Source organism: Anguilla rostrata, chromosome 2 (assembly GCF_018555375.3).
Source record: "Anguilla rostrata isolate EN2019 chromosome 2, ASM1855537v3, whole genome shotgun sequence".
Lineage (NCBI taxonomy): Eukaryota > Metazoa > Chordata > Actinopteri > Anguilliformes > Anguillidae > Anguilla > Anguilla rostrata.
This window is the reverse complement of record NC_057934.1, coordinates 70,231,494-70,250,924: the sequence shown is the minus strand read 5'-3', so window position 1 is coordinate 70,250,924 and position 19,431 is coordinate 70,231,494. Positions and strand designations below refer to the sequence as shown.

The following is a 19,431-nucleotide window of genomic DNA, read 5'->3' as shown; positions in this document are numbered from 1 at the left end:
TTTAACCACTTGATTTTTCTTCCTTTTTTTTTTTTTACATTTGCTCTTGACTCCTTCTACCCCAAACTATTTTTGAGCCTCATTAATTTCCATCAGCATCTTTTGGAACTTAACGTGCGCTCTGCCACTGTTCTGCTGTGCTGTCATTTGTGTGGCTTTATTGGGTGAAATCTGTACTGGAAGTGACTAAGAGCTTGATTATAATAATAATAATAATAATAATAATAAGCTTTATTTATATAGCACCTTTCATACATAAAATGTAGCTCAAAGTACTTAACATTCAGCGCTAAGATCAAAGCAATTACAAAGAACTGATGAGCAATATTTGGCCAGTGAACTCTTGCAAGTTTCCAAATGTAGACAGGAAAGGGGTCCATTCCATTTCAATTCAGTACATTACAGAAATGAACAGAAATAGAAATAGAAAGTTTTTAATAGAAATTAAAACCAGCAATCAAGCTCAACAGGGATTTTTTAAATGTATTGATTCACTGACTTAATGCACCTGGCACTTATTGTTTGGATTTAAAAAAGAAAAAAAAAGTTTTGGTACATTTGCGTGCTCAGGACGTGAGTAAAATCCCTTTTTGCAACAATGGCTCGAGGGAGTTTTAAGACCTTTCGTGTCAATCCGATTGGTATGATTGTAACAAGGTTCAAATCCAAAGGAAACAGGCTTGGTTAGTGCTGAGATTAATCATACCACAGTTCTGAAAGTTCTGCCAACACCCTCAGAAGTTGTCAGAGGTTGCAGGTTCCAACACGCGGGACACAAAGTCAGAGGGATTTTGAAATAACGAATAGTCTGTGTGTTATGCGTTTACATAAGCACTTACTATTGATGCGTAATAAATATGAGGAAACATTGTCCAAATCACCATTCTTACAGAATGAAAGTGTCATTCTTGTAGCAGCCAAGAATGTTCTGGAAAAGATGAGGCGCTGCTCTTTAACCCACTGACAGAAGAGGGTTGAGATATTATTTCAGATCTAATTTATTATCATTTCACTTCACAGTGAGGTTGACAACAAAAATGCAGCTTTCAGCACGTTTTGAGATAAAAACAAATAACAACAAAAAAAAACATTACATTGCAGAGCCGAACTAAACCCAAGAATGAACACCTTGTCCTTGAAGAGATGGTTATACTGTGTGTCAACATTACATTTGCATGTGTGAGTATGTGACAGTGTCTTAGTTCAGTAGGTGTAAGTCAGTCTTTAGTGTAGGATATGTGTAAGTCAGTCTTTAGTGTAGGATGTGTATGAGAGTCTTTAGTGTAGGATATGTGTATGAGAGTCTTTAGTGTAGGATATGTGTATGAGAGTCTTTAGTGTAGGATATGTGTATGACAGTCTTTAGTGTAGGATATGTGTAAGTCAGTCTTTAGTGTAGGGTGTGTATGAGAGTCTTTAGTGTAGGATATGTGTATGAGAGTCTTTAGTGTAGGATATGTGTATGAGACTTAGTGTAGGAATGGTATGAACCCATAGTGTAGGTATGTAGAGAGTCTTTAGTGTGGTATGTATGAGAGTCTTTAGTGTAGGTATGTGTAGAGGTCTTTAGTTAGGTAGTGTATAGAGTCTTTAGTGTAGGATATGTGTAAGTCAGTCTTTAGTGTAGGATATGTGTATGAGAGTCTTTAGTGTAGGATATGTGTATGAGAGTCTTTAGTGTAGGATATGTGTATGAGAGTCTTTAGTGTAGGATATGTGTATGAGAGTCTTTAGTGTAGGATATGTGTATGAGAGTCTTTAGTGTAGGATATGTGTATGAGAGTCTTTAGTGTAGGATATGTACCAGTGTGATGCACCAGTTTGAGCATGTAGTCTTCGCACGTTTCAGAGTCTGTGCATGAGTGCTTATATTGAAACATCCTGTGTGTGTACACGTGTGTATGTATGTGAGTGTGTGTGTGTGTACACATGTGTATGTATGTGTGTGTGTGTGTACACGTGTGTATGTGTGTGTGAGCATGTGTGTACACGTGTGTATGTGTGTGTGCGTGTGTGTGTGTGTACACGTGGGTATGTGTGTGGTGTCTGTGACTGTGTGTCTGTTTACAATGTGTGTTCGTGTGTGCGTGCATGCATGTGTTCATAGGTGCGTGTGTGTGTGTTTTTGGGTGTCTATGTTGCATTACATTACAGGCATTTATCAGATGCTCTTATGCAGAACGACTTACACTTACAACTTTTCACATTGCATCCATTTATACAGCTGGATATATACTGAAGCAATGCAGGTTAAGTACCTTGCTCAAGGGCACAACGGCAGCGCACTGTGGTAATCGAACTTGTTGCCTTTAGGTACCACCACCGGTATTTATTTCCTGCGTGTGAGTGTGTGTTTATACATGTGTGTATGTTTTTCCCATGCTTGTGCGCATGTCTGTGTGTACGTGTATGTACTTGCCTTTGCAGCGAGTGTGCGTGCGTGTGTGTGTACATATTTGTCTTTACAGTATTTGTGTGTACATATTTGTCTTCACAGTGAGTGTGTGTGTACATATTTGTCTTTACAGTATTTGTGTGTACATACTTGTCTTCACAATGAGTGTGTGTGTACATATTTGTCTTCAGAGTGAGTGTGTGTGTACAGATTTGTCTTTACAGTATTTGTGTGTATATATTTGTCTTCACAGTGAGTGTGTGTGTACACATTTGTCTTCACAGTGAGTGTGTGTGTACCCATTTGTCCTTACAGTGTGTGTGTGTGTATTTGTCTTTACAGCGAGCTCATGTGTGAGTACGTATCTTTCCGTGCTGCCGTGTCAGCGTTTTGTGCTGCGCAGACAGGCGTCCGGCCCGGGCCAGTCTGCGCAGGAGCTGCTGCTGTGCGTGATGCTGGGGCGCTGCGGCTGCAGCAGACCGCAGAGCCTGCGCAGCACCGCCCGGCGCAGCAGGATGTAGACCCACGGGTCCAGGATCTGGTTCCAGGAGGCCATGCGCAGGCCGAGCAGAACCTGCCGCTCGTACGGACGCGGGCCCTGGCCCGGACCGCTCGGCCCAGAACCGCCGTGGAACCGCCCCACCGATGCCGAGACCAGAACCTGAGGGAGGGAGAGAGAGAGAGAGAGAGAGAGAGAGAGAGAGAGAGAGAGAGAGAGAGAGAGAGAATGGAGAGACAAAGAGTTATATAGAAAGAGGGGGGGGGAGGAACGGGCAGATTTGATTTCTGTATGCTTTGGTATACATATGTAGTGTATTTCTTTCCAGTAAAGCAAATTGTATTTGAATTTGAGAAGGAGAGAGAGAGGGAGAGAGGGAAATTGACATAGATATTTATAATCTTTCTGCAACCAAAGTTGTCCACAAGGTGACAGTATTTATTATATCCTTTTTATGCAGTCAGCAGGTCTTCCTTAAGTTGTTCAGCTGCCCTCCTAAACTCCAAAAGACTCCATCTCCTCCTTCCACCAGAACAGGCCAATCACATCCTCTCTCACACACATCCTCTCACACTCACATCCTCTCTCACACTCACATCCTCTCCCACGCACATCCTCTCACACTCACATCCTCTCTCACACTCATATCCTCTCTCACACTCACATCTTCTCTCCCACTCACAGCCTCTCTTACACTCACATCTTCTCTCACACTCTCATGCTCTCTCACACTCACATCCTCTCTCACACTCACATCTTCTCTCCCACTCACAGCCTCTCTCCCACTCACAGCCTCCCTCACACTCACATCTTCTGTCACACTCATATCCTCTCTCACACTCACATCTTCTCTCCCACTCACATCCTCTCACACTCACATTCTCTCTCACACTTATATCCTCTCTCACACTCACATCTTCTCTCCCACTCGCATCCTCTCTTACACTCACATCTTCTCTCACACTCACATCCTCTCTCACACTCACATCTTCTCTCCCACTCACATCCTCTCGTAAAATCACATCCTCTTTCAGATTCACATCCTTTCTCAAATTCACATCTCCTTTCACACACACATATATGTGTTTATATGTGTGTGTTTGTGTGTGTGTGTGTGTTTACATGTGTACGTATGTTGTGTATGTATGTGTGTTTATGTGTATGTATTTCCCGTGCATGTGTGCGTGTGTGTGTCTCACTCTGTCCCACTCACCAGGAAAGGGGTCCAGCAGACACAGGAGACCACAGTAATCCCAGCCAGCTGCGCCATCATCTCCACGTCCAGCGAGCGTACGGGGGAGGGGAAGGCTGGTCGGCCGGTGACCCCATGTTGACCTCGCCCCGCCCCCGTGAGGAAGGCCTTCTGGGCCCCTCTGGAGGCCAGCCGGGCCTGCAGCAGAGCCAGTCCGCTCAGGGAGTTGCAGAAGAGGGACAGAGCGAGCGCCGCGAGCCCCAGGCTGGAGAAGGCCAGGGCCAGGCCGGCGTCGGCGGCTGTGGGGGGGCGGTGCACTGGCAGGAAGCACCAGGTCCCCGGGAACTGGGGCGTGTAGCTGCCCACGGCCACCAGGGGGAGCAGCGCCAGCAGGAGGGCCAGGGAGGCCAGCAGGGCCGCGGCGCGGCGGGCGTGGCTGACGGTCGCCACGGCGGCGTGGAGGAGGGGCCGGGTGATCCCCAGGCAACGCTCCACCGCCATGGCCCCGCCCAGCAGCAGGGGACAGAGGCCGAAGAACACCATGCAGGCCCCGAACAGCCGGCAAAGCCCCGCCCCCGGCTCGGCCCAGCCCCGCCCCTCGCCCAAGCCCCACCTCTGCCCTCGCTCCAGGTGGAGGTGCAGGGCCAGCGCCCCCGGGATGAGGTGGCCCGCCAGGTCGGTGAGCAGCAGCGCCCCCGTCAGGAGGAGGAACGGCGACTTGGGGCGCCGGCGGCGCCGGGCGGACGAGCGGGACAGGATCGCCAGCGCCGCCAGGTTGGAGACGGCGCCCAGCGTCATGGTGACGCAGGTCATCCCCGGGGCCGCAGGTTCGGGGAGCTCCGGCGACGGCGCGCTGGCGTTCCGGACCGAGGGGAGCAGCAGCGATGGGTCGGGCAAGGCGGAAGAGGAGGAGGAGGACGGATGGAGGGAGGAAAGAGGAGAGGACGGGATGGTCTCGTAAGCCATGGCAGCAGAGATGTTGAGGCTGAGACCATCTGAAAGAAAAACAGAGACATTAGCACCACACTGTAATTAGCCTTAGGTTAGAATTAGCATTAAATTGCATTGCATTAGCGTTAGCATTTGGCATTACGTTAGCACTTACCAAATCAACTTACCAATCAAACAAACAAACAAGCGAAAGGTTTATTGAAGTGCGGCACATTTTTTGCGCAAATTGCGCCCCGCGCGAACTTACCGCCAAACAGCCATGGAATGCTAATAAAAACAAAGAAAAACGAAGCCACAAAAACAAACGGAGAGCAGAGAAACACTCTGCCAAAGCAATCCGGCGAAGACGGAAACCAGAAACCTAAAAACGGCCAAGCACACAATCTCAGTCCAGCAGTGAGGGTCAGGGTGGGGATTCGAACCCATGGCCCTGTGGACAGAATGCCCCTGGAGTCAGGAATGATTGGCTGGAGAACCCAGCATGCTCCTGGAGTGGGGAATGATTGGCTGGAGAACCCAGCATGCCCCTGGAGTGGGGAATGATGCTTGAGACCCAGCATGCTGAGTGGAATGATTGCTGAGACCCAGCGCACCCCTGGAGTGGGGAATGATTGGCTTGGGAACCCAGCACGCCCCTGGAGTGGGGAATGATTGGCTTGAGAACCCAGCACGCCCCTGGAGTGGGGAATGATTGGCCGGAGAATCCAGCATGCCCCTGGAGTGGGGAATGATTGGCTTGAGAACCCAGCATGCCCCTGGAGTGGGGAATGATTGGCTGGAGAACCCAGCATGCCCCTGGAGTGGGGAATGATTGGCTGGAGAACCCAGCATGCCCCTGGAGTGGGGAATGATTGGCTTGAGAACCCAGCATGCCCCTGGAGTGGGGAATGATTGGCTGGAGAACCCAGCATGCCCCTGGAGTGGGGAATGATTGGCTGGAGAGGACCAAAGGGCAGGAAAGTAGCACATTTAATTACAGTTCTGGCCATCAGCACGTACCGTTACCCAGGGAACACTGCAAAAAGAACACAAGGGCTCTCCAGTCAGGAGGCACAGTGCCGCGCAAGCCTTCAGTGCAGAAACGTGTTGCTAAGAGACGGACAGAAGCAAAGGGTGAAAGTTCTAAACTCGGCTGACAGACTACCTCGACACGGATTGGCTAGTAAAGGTACAGAAAGCAACAATATGACATGTTCAGCAGACAGAAGAAATATAAAGGAATGCTCTAAAAGATGAAAAAGAAAGAAAGCGTTACTTAGAAGCTAAGGTATAGTGTGAAACCATCTCCATTCCACTCGATCCCATTTCATATATTGTGTGTCAAATGCAGCCACGAGCCAGGTAGTGTCTGAGTAAAGAACGTGCAACCTAAACAGACCCTAATTTAGCCACTTTAGAAATTTCCTCTTTTAGTAAAACAAACCCAGATATTACAGCTTGACATAGGCACAAGGCGTTAGCAGTCCACCGACTATCCTATAGACATAGCAGCGGAGCTTCACGATCACCCACTGGTCTGCCTACTAGAGTCGGAAGCACCATCTCCCCACTGACAACACAACCAGAGTCACACTACACACCCTCACCCAGACAGCATCACACCACACCCACATAACCACACCACCACCCGATGACACTCACACATCACACCACAAAACACACACACACACCAGACGACACTCACACATACCTACCACATAAATACCCCCAGCCACTACACACCATCAATATAAACCGTACATACACACCACACAAACGACCACTCACACACACACACACCAGTGGACACACACCACACACACTGTAATACACACACCACACACGACCAACCCATACACACACACCACATATACACCACACATACACACACAACCAAAACGTACGCACACCATAAACACACATACCATTTGGCACACACCCACCACAGCAACACACACACACTCCACCAACCCACACACACACACACGTAGCACACACACTACACACGACAACCACACTGTCACACACACACAACAAAACCCGATGTGCACACACACGCAACACACACTGTCAACACTACACCCACACAAGCAGACCATACACACACACACACACACACACACATATACACCCGTACACATACACACACACGCAAACATACGCACACACACACACAGCACACACACACACACACACACACACACAGCACCTGGATCGCCATCAGTAACCTAATCAGATGAAGTCACTCCTTCTTCTCAGGACAGCCCAGCAGACAGGAGGTGGAGAGTGCATTCAATCACGTGCACACCATCGCCAACAGGTGTGCGAAAGAGAGCAGAGGGGGAAAAAAACCCCACTTATGAAACAATACATCACACAGAATATAAGGAGAAAATTTCATTATAAAGTTAACGCAATTCATTAAGCCAGAAGGTGACCCTCTGACAGATGTCACTTCTACTCAGGAAAAACAGATGGGATTGTGGGTGGGAGGGGGGGAGTCAGCGGGGAATCTGCTGTATAGAATTCAGTCTAACCTGTTATTTAATAACACTGTAATGACTTATTGGTATGTAGTAAGAGGTTAATAACACAGTAATAACATATATGTATGAAGTAAGAAGATATTTGTAGTAATTATTATTATCCCCTGGATCACAAAATAAATAATCTCAATTACAGTCAAAACTAAAAAATGAGAGAGTTTAAATTTTTTTAAATCAATCTCAGTTTTTATTTGAGAAAATAAATTTGATTACAATGACCGCAGCACAGGGCTGATTCTAGATCAGGTCTCATCGGCTGAGATCACTCTGCCAGTGTGATTATAATCACAGGGCTGATTCTAGATCAGGTCTCATCGACCGAGATCGCTCTGCCAGCCTGATTATAATTACAGGGCTGATCCTAGATCAGGTCTCATCGGCTGAGATCACTCTGCCAGCCTGATTATAATCACAGGGCTGATTCTAGATCAGGTCTCATCGGCTGAGATCGCTCTGCCAGCCTGATTATAATCACAGGGCTGATTCTAGATCAGGTCTCATCGGCTGAGATCACAGTGCGAGAAGCTCCAGCACCGATCTATCACAGGTCCGCCTGGGCTCGGATGTGCCAGTGTAAAAGTTAAAAGTCCAGGTCCCTAACCTCTACACCACACTATTTGACCCCATGCTGTACTGTGGTTCATACCAGCATGGTGTGCTGCCTGCTCGCACTAATATTGTGTGATTACTTTAAAAGTAAACACTTCACCTCTCTTACCATTTCCAAACATTTCCATATAATTATCCATTATCCATTATGCCCTTGATTAATCCCGGGCAATTAGTCCCTAATTCGCCACTGGAAGCCATTAATGGACCCCTGATAATTATACCCATAAACATGTCCAGAATTCTCTCATTCATATTAAATTGCATTTATTTAACAGCATTTATTATTATTCGACAGGATTACTTGATTTGTTTTTCCATCATAATTAATTTGCAAGCCAATTATAAAGTACAAATAATGCATTTAAAAACAGATTAAGCTTAACAGGTACATTTATATCCAGTGTTAATGTCCTGCATCAACAGGCATGGGGCAGAGGGTAATGGACGTCTTTACTGTCCATTAAAAAAGTAGTTTTCAAGACCTCGGGAAATTTAAGAACTTTAACGCTGATGCGACAACAGCAATTCTCCAATGTTCTGTACATGTATATATAGCCAGAGATAATTTCACCAGTCCCTTGTTTTTAGAACAAAAACATCCTTGTTCTTAAGAAAACAATTTAAACAAGGTACAAGAAATAATTAAGTGAAAACTGTCAAAAGCGAACAGACCTTCGGCATAACACAATGTTTCAGCGCTTCTTCATGTCAGCACCTTCACGAGTCACACCTTTACCTCACTTTCCTAACTTTCTACAAGGGGTTTAACTGTGTGCTGGGGGCTAGCAGGCACTACAAATTTTGCCGCTGACATATAATTGGGACCGAGTGTTGCGCTCTGAAATGGAACAGACCAGAGTGTCAGATTTTCAACACTTCACTGCCACTGCGAATGGGGGTCATAGTGAAGTTTTTATTTCTTGGTGTTTTCTAAAATGGTAAAATAGAAAGGAACACTGCCTTGGCTTCAAACAGTGTCAATTAGTGTCAAAAAGGAAAGGAGCTCATTGTGAGATGGTGTTAGTATCATTGGCATTTTTCTTATCACGATAATAGCCAAACTATAAAAGCTTTTAAATCTTTTTTTTTTTTTTTTTTTTTTGGTGATTGAGTGCCTTGGAGTTTTCTTCTTGATGTTTTATCCTTCTTGAGGGCTTGTTATGGATCCAGTCTGTAACCACTCTGGATATGTGTTTTGTTCGGGCATAGTAAACCTGGATTAGTGCATTTTTTATTTATTTGTTTATTTTTATTTTTTATTAAGGGTTTTCAAGCCCAGTGGTCCTCACATACAGTTCAATGCATCCTGTGTGTGCTGATCTTCATTCCAAACACAGTTGCAACCTCTGAATTGTATTGAGTTGGTAATTGTTTTAAATTTGTCTCTTCTAATGATTTAATTTAGACCACCAGTCAGAATCAGTCAGAATAGCTTTGTAAATGTCATAAATAACTTACTCATATTCAAATCCCAGGGTTTTCAATCAATCAATCAATCAATCAATCAATCAAGTCAACTAATGTTTTCTGTGCTGTACTATATGACAAATAATACCTTTACAAAGAGATTACATTTTTAAAAAAATAAATAAAAGATTAATTAACAGGCGTAATAGATCAATAAATAAATCAATGGGGTGCTAATTGTGAAAATACATACATACATATATATATGTATGTATATATGTATAATACATATTGTTACGTCCCTCCGCCTCAGGTGGGGGCGCTGGCCGTTTGGACACGTGTGTGTCTTGTTACAGTTAATTGAGAGCACCTGTGGCGGTGCCCTTTTAAGAAGCCTGGAGTCGGCTTCTCAAAAGATGGGACTTTTTCTCCTCTCCTCTCGACCACGGCCGGGTCTTGATTTTATCTGGTGTTTTGCAGCTATTTTAGTATTCCTTATATGTAATTAAATAGAGTCATTGGTTAGTTTTGGGAAACCTTGGTGTCAGCATCGCTTATGTTTGCGGGTGTGGAGAGCAACCGTAACATAAATGGGGGCTCGTCCGGGATTTTACCCTTCAGAGTTAAATTTTCTGTTCTTAGACCGGTTAGCTTAGCCGCCGGGCGGGTCCAAGGGACTTGTCACTTTATTGTTTTTCCTTTTTTGTTTTTGGTGGTTAATATGAGTGGGGGTACGCTTCGGGGTACTGAGGTTGACTAGTCAATTGGTCTGCTAGTGCTCACGAGTTTAGCGTTCAAAGTCGCCCCGAGCGCAGAAAACCACAAGACTAGCTTATTGAGTTAGAGTTTTTTTTCTGTTTGGTTAGGTAGGATCGGGAAAGCCTACAATGGAGTTAAATGGTAGCGCCACTGATTGGTTTAATCACTCTGGATTTGTATCAGGTGTGTCGTCCAGCTGGGCATATTCAGCTGGGAAAAGGAGAGACTCGTTTGACTGGTATGGTTTTTTTTTTTTTTTGATAGCACTGTTCAGTTTGATAACTGAGTAACGTGGACGCCTAAACATTTAGGCTACGTAAAGTTTTGGTTAGTCTCTTGTTATGGGTGCTTCGTGATAATTGTCTGTCAGCTGATACTCCTGCACGGTGTTTTGCTTACAGCGTTCGGCCACGTTAGACTGGTTTAGCCCAGACGGTCTTTCGATTTCCTAACTTCGCGTTTATTGCTTTCTCGTTCCTTATTGTGGAGTATACTATCGTGCATTTGTCTTTTTCCGAATATTAAGTCTCGTACCTTGTCCGTTTCGTGTTAGCCTGGTAGTGCTTCTGCTTCGGTCCTAGACTATTTATATTGCGGAACCGTCCGATAAACTGCTCAAGCCTCGAGATGTAACAATGAGTTTGTCTGTGTACTTGCACATGGTATTATAGACGAATAGTCCCTTGCTTTTACTGAACATCCTTTCACCACCAGTGTTTAATTGAATTGCCATCTATGCTATGGCTGAGTCTGGATTCGAGTAATTACTATTTGAATTCAGTCGGCTAGATGTATCTGGATGTGCATCAATTGTATGGCTGGCAAGTGAAAAAGTTCCTGCGGCGTCAGCATCGCTTATGTTTGCGGGTGTGGAGAGCAACCGTAACAGGTATATAATCGTATACATTATTTATTTAGGCCTATAGGTTTTTAGATTAATTGTAGGTCAGGAGTCCGCTTTGAAAGATAATGATATTCATAGCATATGTGTGTTAGAGTCAAGACCAACTGTCTGAACAAGCTTTTTTTTTTTTTTTGGTTTGAGCTCTAGGCGTTGATCATTCTTGTACTCCAAACGTCCTTTGGCCACTTGTAGCCCTTCTGTAGAATGAATTTACCCTTTTAGTCTAGATTTTAGAGAGGGATGGATGTCGGCTGTATATATTTCAGCCCCACATATTGATGCACGGTGAGAGGTTGGTAAATAACACTGTAATCACTCATTGTTATACACTGGCAGGTTCATTAATAACCCTATGATAACACAGTGAGAGGTTAGTTAAGAGACATTAATTATTTATTGGTGCACAATGTGAGGTTAATTAATAACACTGATAACATGCTGGCCTACAGTGAAAGGTTAATTCGTAACACTGTCATGACTAATTATTTATTGGTGCGCAATGTGAGAGGCGACATAGCTCAGGAGGTAAGAGCGGTTGTCTGGCAGTCGGAGGGTTGCTGGTTCGATCCCCGCTCTGGGCATGTCGAAGTGTCCCTGAGCAAGACACCTAACCCCTAACTACTCTGGTGTAAATCAATTGTAAAGCGCTTTATAAATGCAGTCAATTTACAATTTAATTGGTCTACAGCGAGAGGCTAATTGATTATTGATCATTGGTGTACAGTGAGAGGTATTTGGCTCCATATGTGTCTTACAAACACATAGAGACAACACTACAGATACATGAAGCCAGTGTTAAAGAAAGATTGAGTCAATGCGGCAGGCATATTTAGTCAATTTTCCACATACTTTCAGGAAAATTACAGACGCACTGAATCAGTGTTATGGATGCATTGAGCCAACATTACAGACACACTAAATCAGTGCTGTGCATACACTGAGCCAGTGTTGTAGATGCACTCAATGAAAGTTACAGATTACTTAAGTCAACATTGCAGAGACATTTAGTCAACATCATAGACACACCAAGTCAGTGTTACAAATGCATTCAGCCAACATTACAGCTGGACTGAATCAATGTTACAGATGCAATCAGCCAACATTACAGCTGGACTGAATCAATGTTACAGATGCATTGAGCCATCATTACACCTGGACTGAATCAATGTTACAGATGCATTGAGCCATCATTACACCTGGACTGAATCAATGTTACAGATGCATTGAACCAACATTACAGCTGGACTGAATCAATGTTACAAATGCAATCAGCCAACATTACACCTGGACTGAATCACTGTTACAGATGCAATCAGCCAACATTACAGCTGGACTGAATCAATATTACAGATGCACTGAATCAATGTTATGGATCAATCGAGGCAATGTTACAGACACATTCATCCAACGTTAATGACGCACTGGATCATTGTAACAGACGCGCTGAGGCGACGATAATGACGCACTGAATCATTGTAACAGACGCACTGAGGCGACGATAATGACGCACTGAATCATTGTAACAGACGCACTGAGGCGACGATAATGACGCACTGAATCATTGTAACAGACGCACTGAGGCGGCGTTACCTGAAAGCAGGGGCGTGGCCTGGCCTGTTCGTCTGTAACGCGGCAGGAGCCTCGCGAGTCCTGAAGAGCAGCGGCGGGGAGCAGTGGCCGGAGAGGGCGGAGTCTCAGCCTGCAGTCAGCGGAGGGGCTTATCATCCTCCCCCATCCTCCCTCAGAGTTTCTCCCGTTTCTCCCCACTTCCACTGAGACTACTTCTCTCTCTCTCTCTCTCTCTCTCTCTCTCTCTCTCTCTCTCTCTCTCTCTCTCTCTCTCTCTCTCTCTCTCTCTCTCTCTCTCTCTCTCTCTCTCTCTCTCTCTCTCTCTCTGTGTGTGTATGTATGTGTGTGTGTGTGTGTGTGTGTGTGTGTGGGTGGGTGGGTGGTGGGTGTGTCTGTATGTGTGTGTGTGTGTGTGTGTGTGTGTGTCCCTCTCCTCTGATTTGTTTAAAAACTGTGTTCTCTCTCTCTCTCTCTCTGTCTGTTTGTCTGTCTTTCTCTCTCACCCCCTGTCTGTCTGCTGTGTGTGTGTGTCCCTCTCCTCTGTTTCAAAACTGTGGTTTCTCTCTCTCTCCCTCCCTCTTTTGATCTTGTTCTCTTCTCAATTGTTCAGTAGATTACCTCTAGCTCCTGTTGCTTTATGTTCTCTCTCTCTCTCTCTCTCTCTCTCTCTCTTTCTTTTCTCTATCTATTCTCTCTTCTGCCTGTGGTTAGTTTTTTGATAGTTTTTCTCTTTATGTTCCTTGTCTATTATTTTTATTTTGAAGTACAGTAATTTCTGTGGTTGGAAAATGTCCCAATAAAAGGGATTTTAAATCTCAAATCTCTCTCTCTCTCCCTCCCTCCTTCCCTCCCCTCCTCTATATTTTAGGTGTTATTTTTCATTTACCCTCCCTTTCTCCCAGTCTCATTATTTTATTTTCCCTCTCTCCTAGCTCCATTTTCCTTCCTGTGTCTATAATGCGTTTCTCGCACCTTTCTTCAATTATGTGCCTTTTTCACAAGACTACTTTATCTCTCTTTTTCTCTCTACTATTCTCTCTCTCTCTCTTTCTCTCTCTCTCCCTCCCTCTCTCTCTCTCTCTCTCTCTCTCTCTCTCTCTCTCCATCAGTGTAGACATTAACAAAGTGCACGGTGACCTACCTGGGGAAACTGGAGCTGCACAGCGTTGAGCAGACACCTGACGGTCCGACCCAGCAGCAGAAAAACGTCCCTCTGTCTGAAACGTCCGTCCGCAGCAAGCGCATGTAGCACCCATAGGCGTAGATTTCAGGGGGGGAGGGGACGCAGGGGATACGTCCCCCTCAATATTTAGAACTTGTGCATTTGTCCCCTCCAATAAAAACATGAAAGAAGCATTTCCACCATAAATTGATGCAGAAAAGGCATAAATTGGTGCATAAAAATTCACCAGAATGCAGGAAATGAAGTGTTTGATGCTCAAAATGTTCCTGGGGGACAGCCCCCGGACCCCGGACCCCCCACTTGATGTGTCCCCCCCAATGTTCAAACGAAACCTACGCCACCGGTGGCTCCTACGCACACGCCAAGTCGCAGAGCGGCTTGTGTAAGCTTAGCCCCCTGTCCCTTTAACATGGGTTGGTAAGTGCCCCTGGATATATATTCTAAGAACTTATGGTAAATGGACTGCATTTATATAGCGCTTTTATCCAAAGTGCCTTACAATTGATGCCTCTCATTCACCCATTCACACACACTCCCACACCAACGGCGAAAGGCTGCCATGCAAGGTACCAATCAGCTCGTTGGGAGCAATTAGGTTTTAGCTGTCTTGCTCAGGGACACTTCGACACGCCCAGGGCGGGGGATCAAACCGGTAACCCTGTGACTGCCAGACAACCGCTCTTAGCTCCTGAGCTATTTCGCCCCCGTACAAGAACTTGATAGCTGAACACTCGGGTGAGGTGGATAGGGAGAGACACCTTGCACTTCAAGTCGATTTCATTGTTGATGTGCTACAATTTGTAATTTTTTAAGTGTACAACGGAGGACTCCTGGTGCTTTGCATTTTAGATGACTCCAATTAGTGAATTTGAAAACCACTTGCCAATGCAGAATGCAAATTAATTAATTAATTACATTAACATCTTGTAAAAATTGAAGGGTGACAGCAGTTTCATGGAAGGCATGCTTTGTGTGAGTAATTCTGAGAACATAGAAATTGAATTATTTATACTTAAATAAGCTTGAAGGGGTTAGACAGTTGCACATTTGCGTTCATGAATTCATTTTCTGTGTCCAGGTTGGCCTGGTAGAGTTCCATATGCTTCTGCTGTGCCAACATGGATTATAGCCAGACAATCACAAACTGACACGTGTGTGTGTTTATGGTAAAGTTTACCGTGTGATACTGTATGTGTAATTTATATGCGATTTCTGCGTTCACCGCGTGAGGAAAAGTAACGGTTCATCTGTGACCCTGCGGTTTCCTCTCTCTCTCTGCCTTTCCTGAAGAGCGAGGAGCGTCCTGCTGCAAAATGGCCGCCGTGCATCGCCAAGGTGCTTCGCCCCAGGTGTATCTCCCAGGTATGACAACCAGGTGCATCCGCTAGGTGCATCTCTCAGGTGGGGGGCTACACAGGCACATGGCCACATCGCTGCAGGTTGAAGTGAGCCAGCTCAGGTGTTGTGTTGTGTCCAGCCGATGCATTTAATCCCAGATGTAGGTGCTGACCTTTGGTTTAGGGATTCAGTAGGGTCTGGGAAATGGTCTAGCGCTAGTCAAGTGGAAACAAACTGTGTGTAAGAACATTTCCAGGAACATTTTGGAATTCATCTTTTTTTTTCTGATCTGTATGTGTTCATGGATGTTTCCTTAAGCAAATCACGTGAACAGGATTGAACATAAAATTTACATACTGTCAGCATTCATCATCTCATATACCTGGAATACGCACAAAAACAACGATCTGCACATGCGTCATGAATCTCATAGCGGTTTTACGTAGGAACATTTTTAAGAACAAAAGTAAGAATAATTTAAGGAAAGTTTTTTTTTTTTGAATGAGGCAGAATGAGTGCATTTATAAGCCAGGTCACTGTGTTCTGTGCGTTCTGTGTTCTTTGACTGATTCCACAACAGACCTGGCAAATATTCTAATAATATTTGTGGTGGCTGACACTGATGAAGTCCTGATGGGTAAAATGTCTGTTCAATACAAGATTCTTTTATTTGCACAATAGACCGCGGGGCTTCTCTGTGTCTGTATCTATTTTAATGTGAAGCATTGGGTCAATGCAAAATCAGCTATTCAAAAGAAAAGTAAACGTGTGTGGTTTGCTCCAATTTTCAAAACAATATCACGGTCAAATTACCTGCAGTGAATGTCCCAGCACGCACACGCGCACACACCCCTGCATGGGGCGGCTGTGTAGTATAATGGGCAAGGAGCTGGCCTTGCAACTTGAAGGTTGCAGGTTCAGTTCCCAGGTTGTGCACTCTTGTAGTACCCTTGAGCAAGGTTCATAACCAGCATTGCTTTCTCAAGCTGTATAAATGGATGCTGTGTAAAAAAGTTGTGTAAGTTGCTCTGGATAAGAGCGTGTGCTGAATGCCTGTAATGTTTGTAATGCACGCACACACACACCTCTGGATGCATGCACACATACGCATACACACATGCCAGTGGCACACAACCTTTTTTTTCTTTTGAGAAGTGGCATATACGGGTTTCCCTTCTCTAATGGCTTCCTTTCTGTGTTGACTTTGTGAAAATAGGAGATGCCAAAAGAAAACGAATCAAAGGCAAAATGAATACCGCATTGCAAACAAGGAGCCGTCTTATTTGCGCATGCAAAAATTAATTCATTTTTGTTATATTAAAAAAGCTGGAATTGATTGAAAAGCTCTCAAAACTAAAGGCAAACTCAACGCATGGTGACGCCGTGCGTCTGCAATAAGCACACGCACTGTTCAGACGTGGTTTCTGAAAGGGCTGTTTGCCGAATCACTGGAGACAGACAAGCGTCCGTGATCAATGAGGTTCAGAGACTGAGGGGGGCATATCGAGATGGAGAGGGAGAGGAGACAGAAAAAAAGAAAAGGAATGAGAGAGAGAAAATGAGTAGGAGAAAGAGCACGAAAGAAAGAGAGAGGGATGAGGAGGGATAGAGAGAGGGAAAGAGAGAAAAAGAGAAAAAGGAGCGAGAGAAAGATAAAGAGAGAGTCGAAACAGAGGTGGGTGAGAAATGTTTTTCATCAAGATGAAAGCTCCTGTTATTGTCCCCTTATTATTATTATTATTATTATCATTATTATTATTATTATTATTTTGCACTGATAATCGCTTTTATCCACCAACCACTTTCATTTCATCCCTTACAATGCATGATCCCACGATGCAATGGGGCTCAGATACTGTGTCTGGACAAACACACATACACATACACACAACACTATTTTTCCTACACACACACACACACACACACATACTCACTCTTATGCACTCTCTGTACCAGGCTACAGATGATCTGACACACAAATAAACACATGTAGTGTCAATAATTTAACTATGTAATAAGTGTAATTAATTTCTACCACACCCAAATCCAAAAAGACCTCTTGCTTATACGAGCTTTGAGGGAAAATTAAACAATACACAGATGAACAAAAATCTATCAAGATATGTTTATTTCATGAAGGCCTCACACATAGATCCGATATTACAGTATTTAATTAGGCAGAGAAATTGCACCTCGCTAATCAGATTTCAGACCTACTGTGTGGCCAAGGCACTAACTGAAGTATAGACATTTTAATAGAAAAACTGCTCAATGTAAAGAAAAAAGCCTGACAAGGCCAAATAGGTGACAGGTGATTTTTGGGAGAGACAATTCATATACATGACAGGTATACTACAGCAAATACACAGGTGACAGGTATACTACAGCAAAGACGCAGATGACTGATATACTACAGCAAAGACACAGATGACTGATATACTACAGCAAAGACGCAGATGACTGATATACTACAGCAAAGACACAGATGACTGATATACTACAGCAAAGACACAGGTGACAGGTATACTACAGCAAAGACACAGGTGACTGACATACTACAGCAAAGACACAGGTGACAGGTATATTACAGTGAGGTCACACAGGTGACAGGTATATTACGGAAAGGTCACACAGATGACAGGTATATTAGCCCATAAGAGTCAAACTGATTAATCATGTGACCTAACAGTAGAATGGTCAGGTGACATTGCTTAGCAACAGTGAGCCAGCATGAACACAGCATGACAATTTATTGAATCAGCATAGTCGAAACTGACACAAAAGCTCTGTTAAAAGTATTAAGCAATAATTATTAATATTAATATTGATAATATTAATAATGATTTGAATTAAAAACTGGTATTTTTGTCAGAGGAACCAATAGTACATTCTTAAAAACGACCTAAATCCAAACTTTTGTGCAAAGACTTTATGCAAAGCTTATTAAAAACTGTAAAAAATGAAATAAAAAATATTTTATCAACAGAATATGAACAAAAATATCTCCTTTTTGTGATCAGGCCACAATTATTTTTTTTTACATTTAAGGATACTGGCGTGGCTGTGCAAAATAACTAAATCCTTTCACAAACAAATAACCTTAAAATCAAATCACACTGAGATCAAATAGTTCAATAAACTGATCATGTCAAATTCACATTGCGAATTTTCACAGACGTTTGCATAACCACTGGACTGTACGGTGCTCTCAAGCCCAAAAAAGATGGTCGAGTAGAGAAAAGCTCCATCTCTTGAGAAGAACTCAGTTTTAAAGGGCACCGCACAGGTTAATTAACTTACAAGCACCAGTCAACGCCAGCCCCACCTGAGCGGGGACTAACAGGACACATACAGACTCTGATGGGAAGTCTGTTTTGGAAGAGTGCATAAATGAAGACTCACACCCGTAAAAATTAAACTTACGAACTTATGAACATATTTCAGACATTTTTTAGGATAAATTAAGCACTGATAACGCAGGTATGATCAGTTAGAAGCAGGGTGACCGAGTCACGCTCCCGTCCGGACCAGGCCTGAGCGGGACCCAGACTGGCCCGGCTGTTCTGCAGCGGCCATAACACCAAGTTGAGCGGACCCAATGCTGCCCAGAATTCAGCATTATTACCCATACATATTATAAAACACAAATATATACATACATATACATACATACACGCATATAAAAACATCACGTTTGTTCATTTTAAGACAACGTCACACCTCCTTCAAGATTTTCAGAGGAGAGTTGGTTTGTGTGTTGGAGATCAAGTACCTTTCCTTCAGAACATGTCCCTTCAACACACACGCACGCACGCACACACACACGCATGTGCATGGACGCACACACACATTTGGAGGCAAAAATACACACACACACACACACACACATACAAAAAAGAAACAGTCTCTGAATGGCTAGTCTCTGGAGACACACAATATATATTAACCTCTATATAAAATATATCTATATATATATATATATAAATGATACTTCAACCTCTCTATTTTGTGAAGACATTGTTCAAAACCACATATAAGTACTTTATCAATTAAAGGGGAATTCCAACACAAAACAACATTAAAGCAATATTTGCTCA

At 44.0% G+C, this 19,431-nt stretch overlaps 1 protein-coding gene and 2 long non-coding RNA genes across 3 annotated transcripts in view; 2 read left to right on the top strand and 1 right to left on the bottom strand.

Moving 5' to 3' along the window:
- LOC135249363 (uncharacterized) overlaps positions 1 to 19,431 on the top strand; it is a 167,339-nt gene that overhangs the window by 13,016 nt on the left and 134,892 nt on the right. The window lies entirely within an intron of this gene.
- ptger1c (prostaglandin E receptor 1c (subtype EP1)) lies at positions 1,963 to 5,073 on the bottom strand. The gene is made up of 2 exons (XM_064324844.1): positions 4,108 to 5,073; positions 1,963 to 3,056 (listed from the first exon to the last, which is right to left on the bottom strand). Exons 1-2 carry the CDS (start codon positions 5,050 to 5,052, stop codon positions 2,778 to 2,780), a joined length of 1,224 nt encoding a protein of 407 aa, XP_064180914.1. The 5' UTR covers positions 5,053 to 5,073; the 3' UTR covers positions 1,963 to 2,777.
- Positions 17,643 to 18,419, top strand: LOC135249364 (uncharacterized). Its single transcript, XR_010328665.1, has 2 exons — positions 17,643 to 17,703; positions 17,791 to 18,419. It is a non-coding gene; the product is annotated as an uncharacterized LOC135249364 (long non-coding RNA).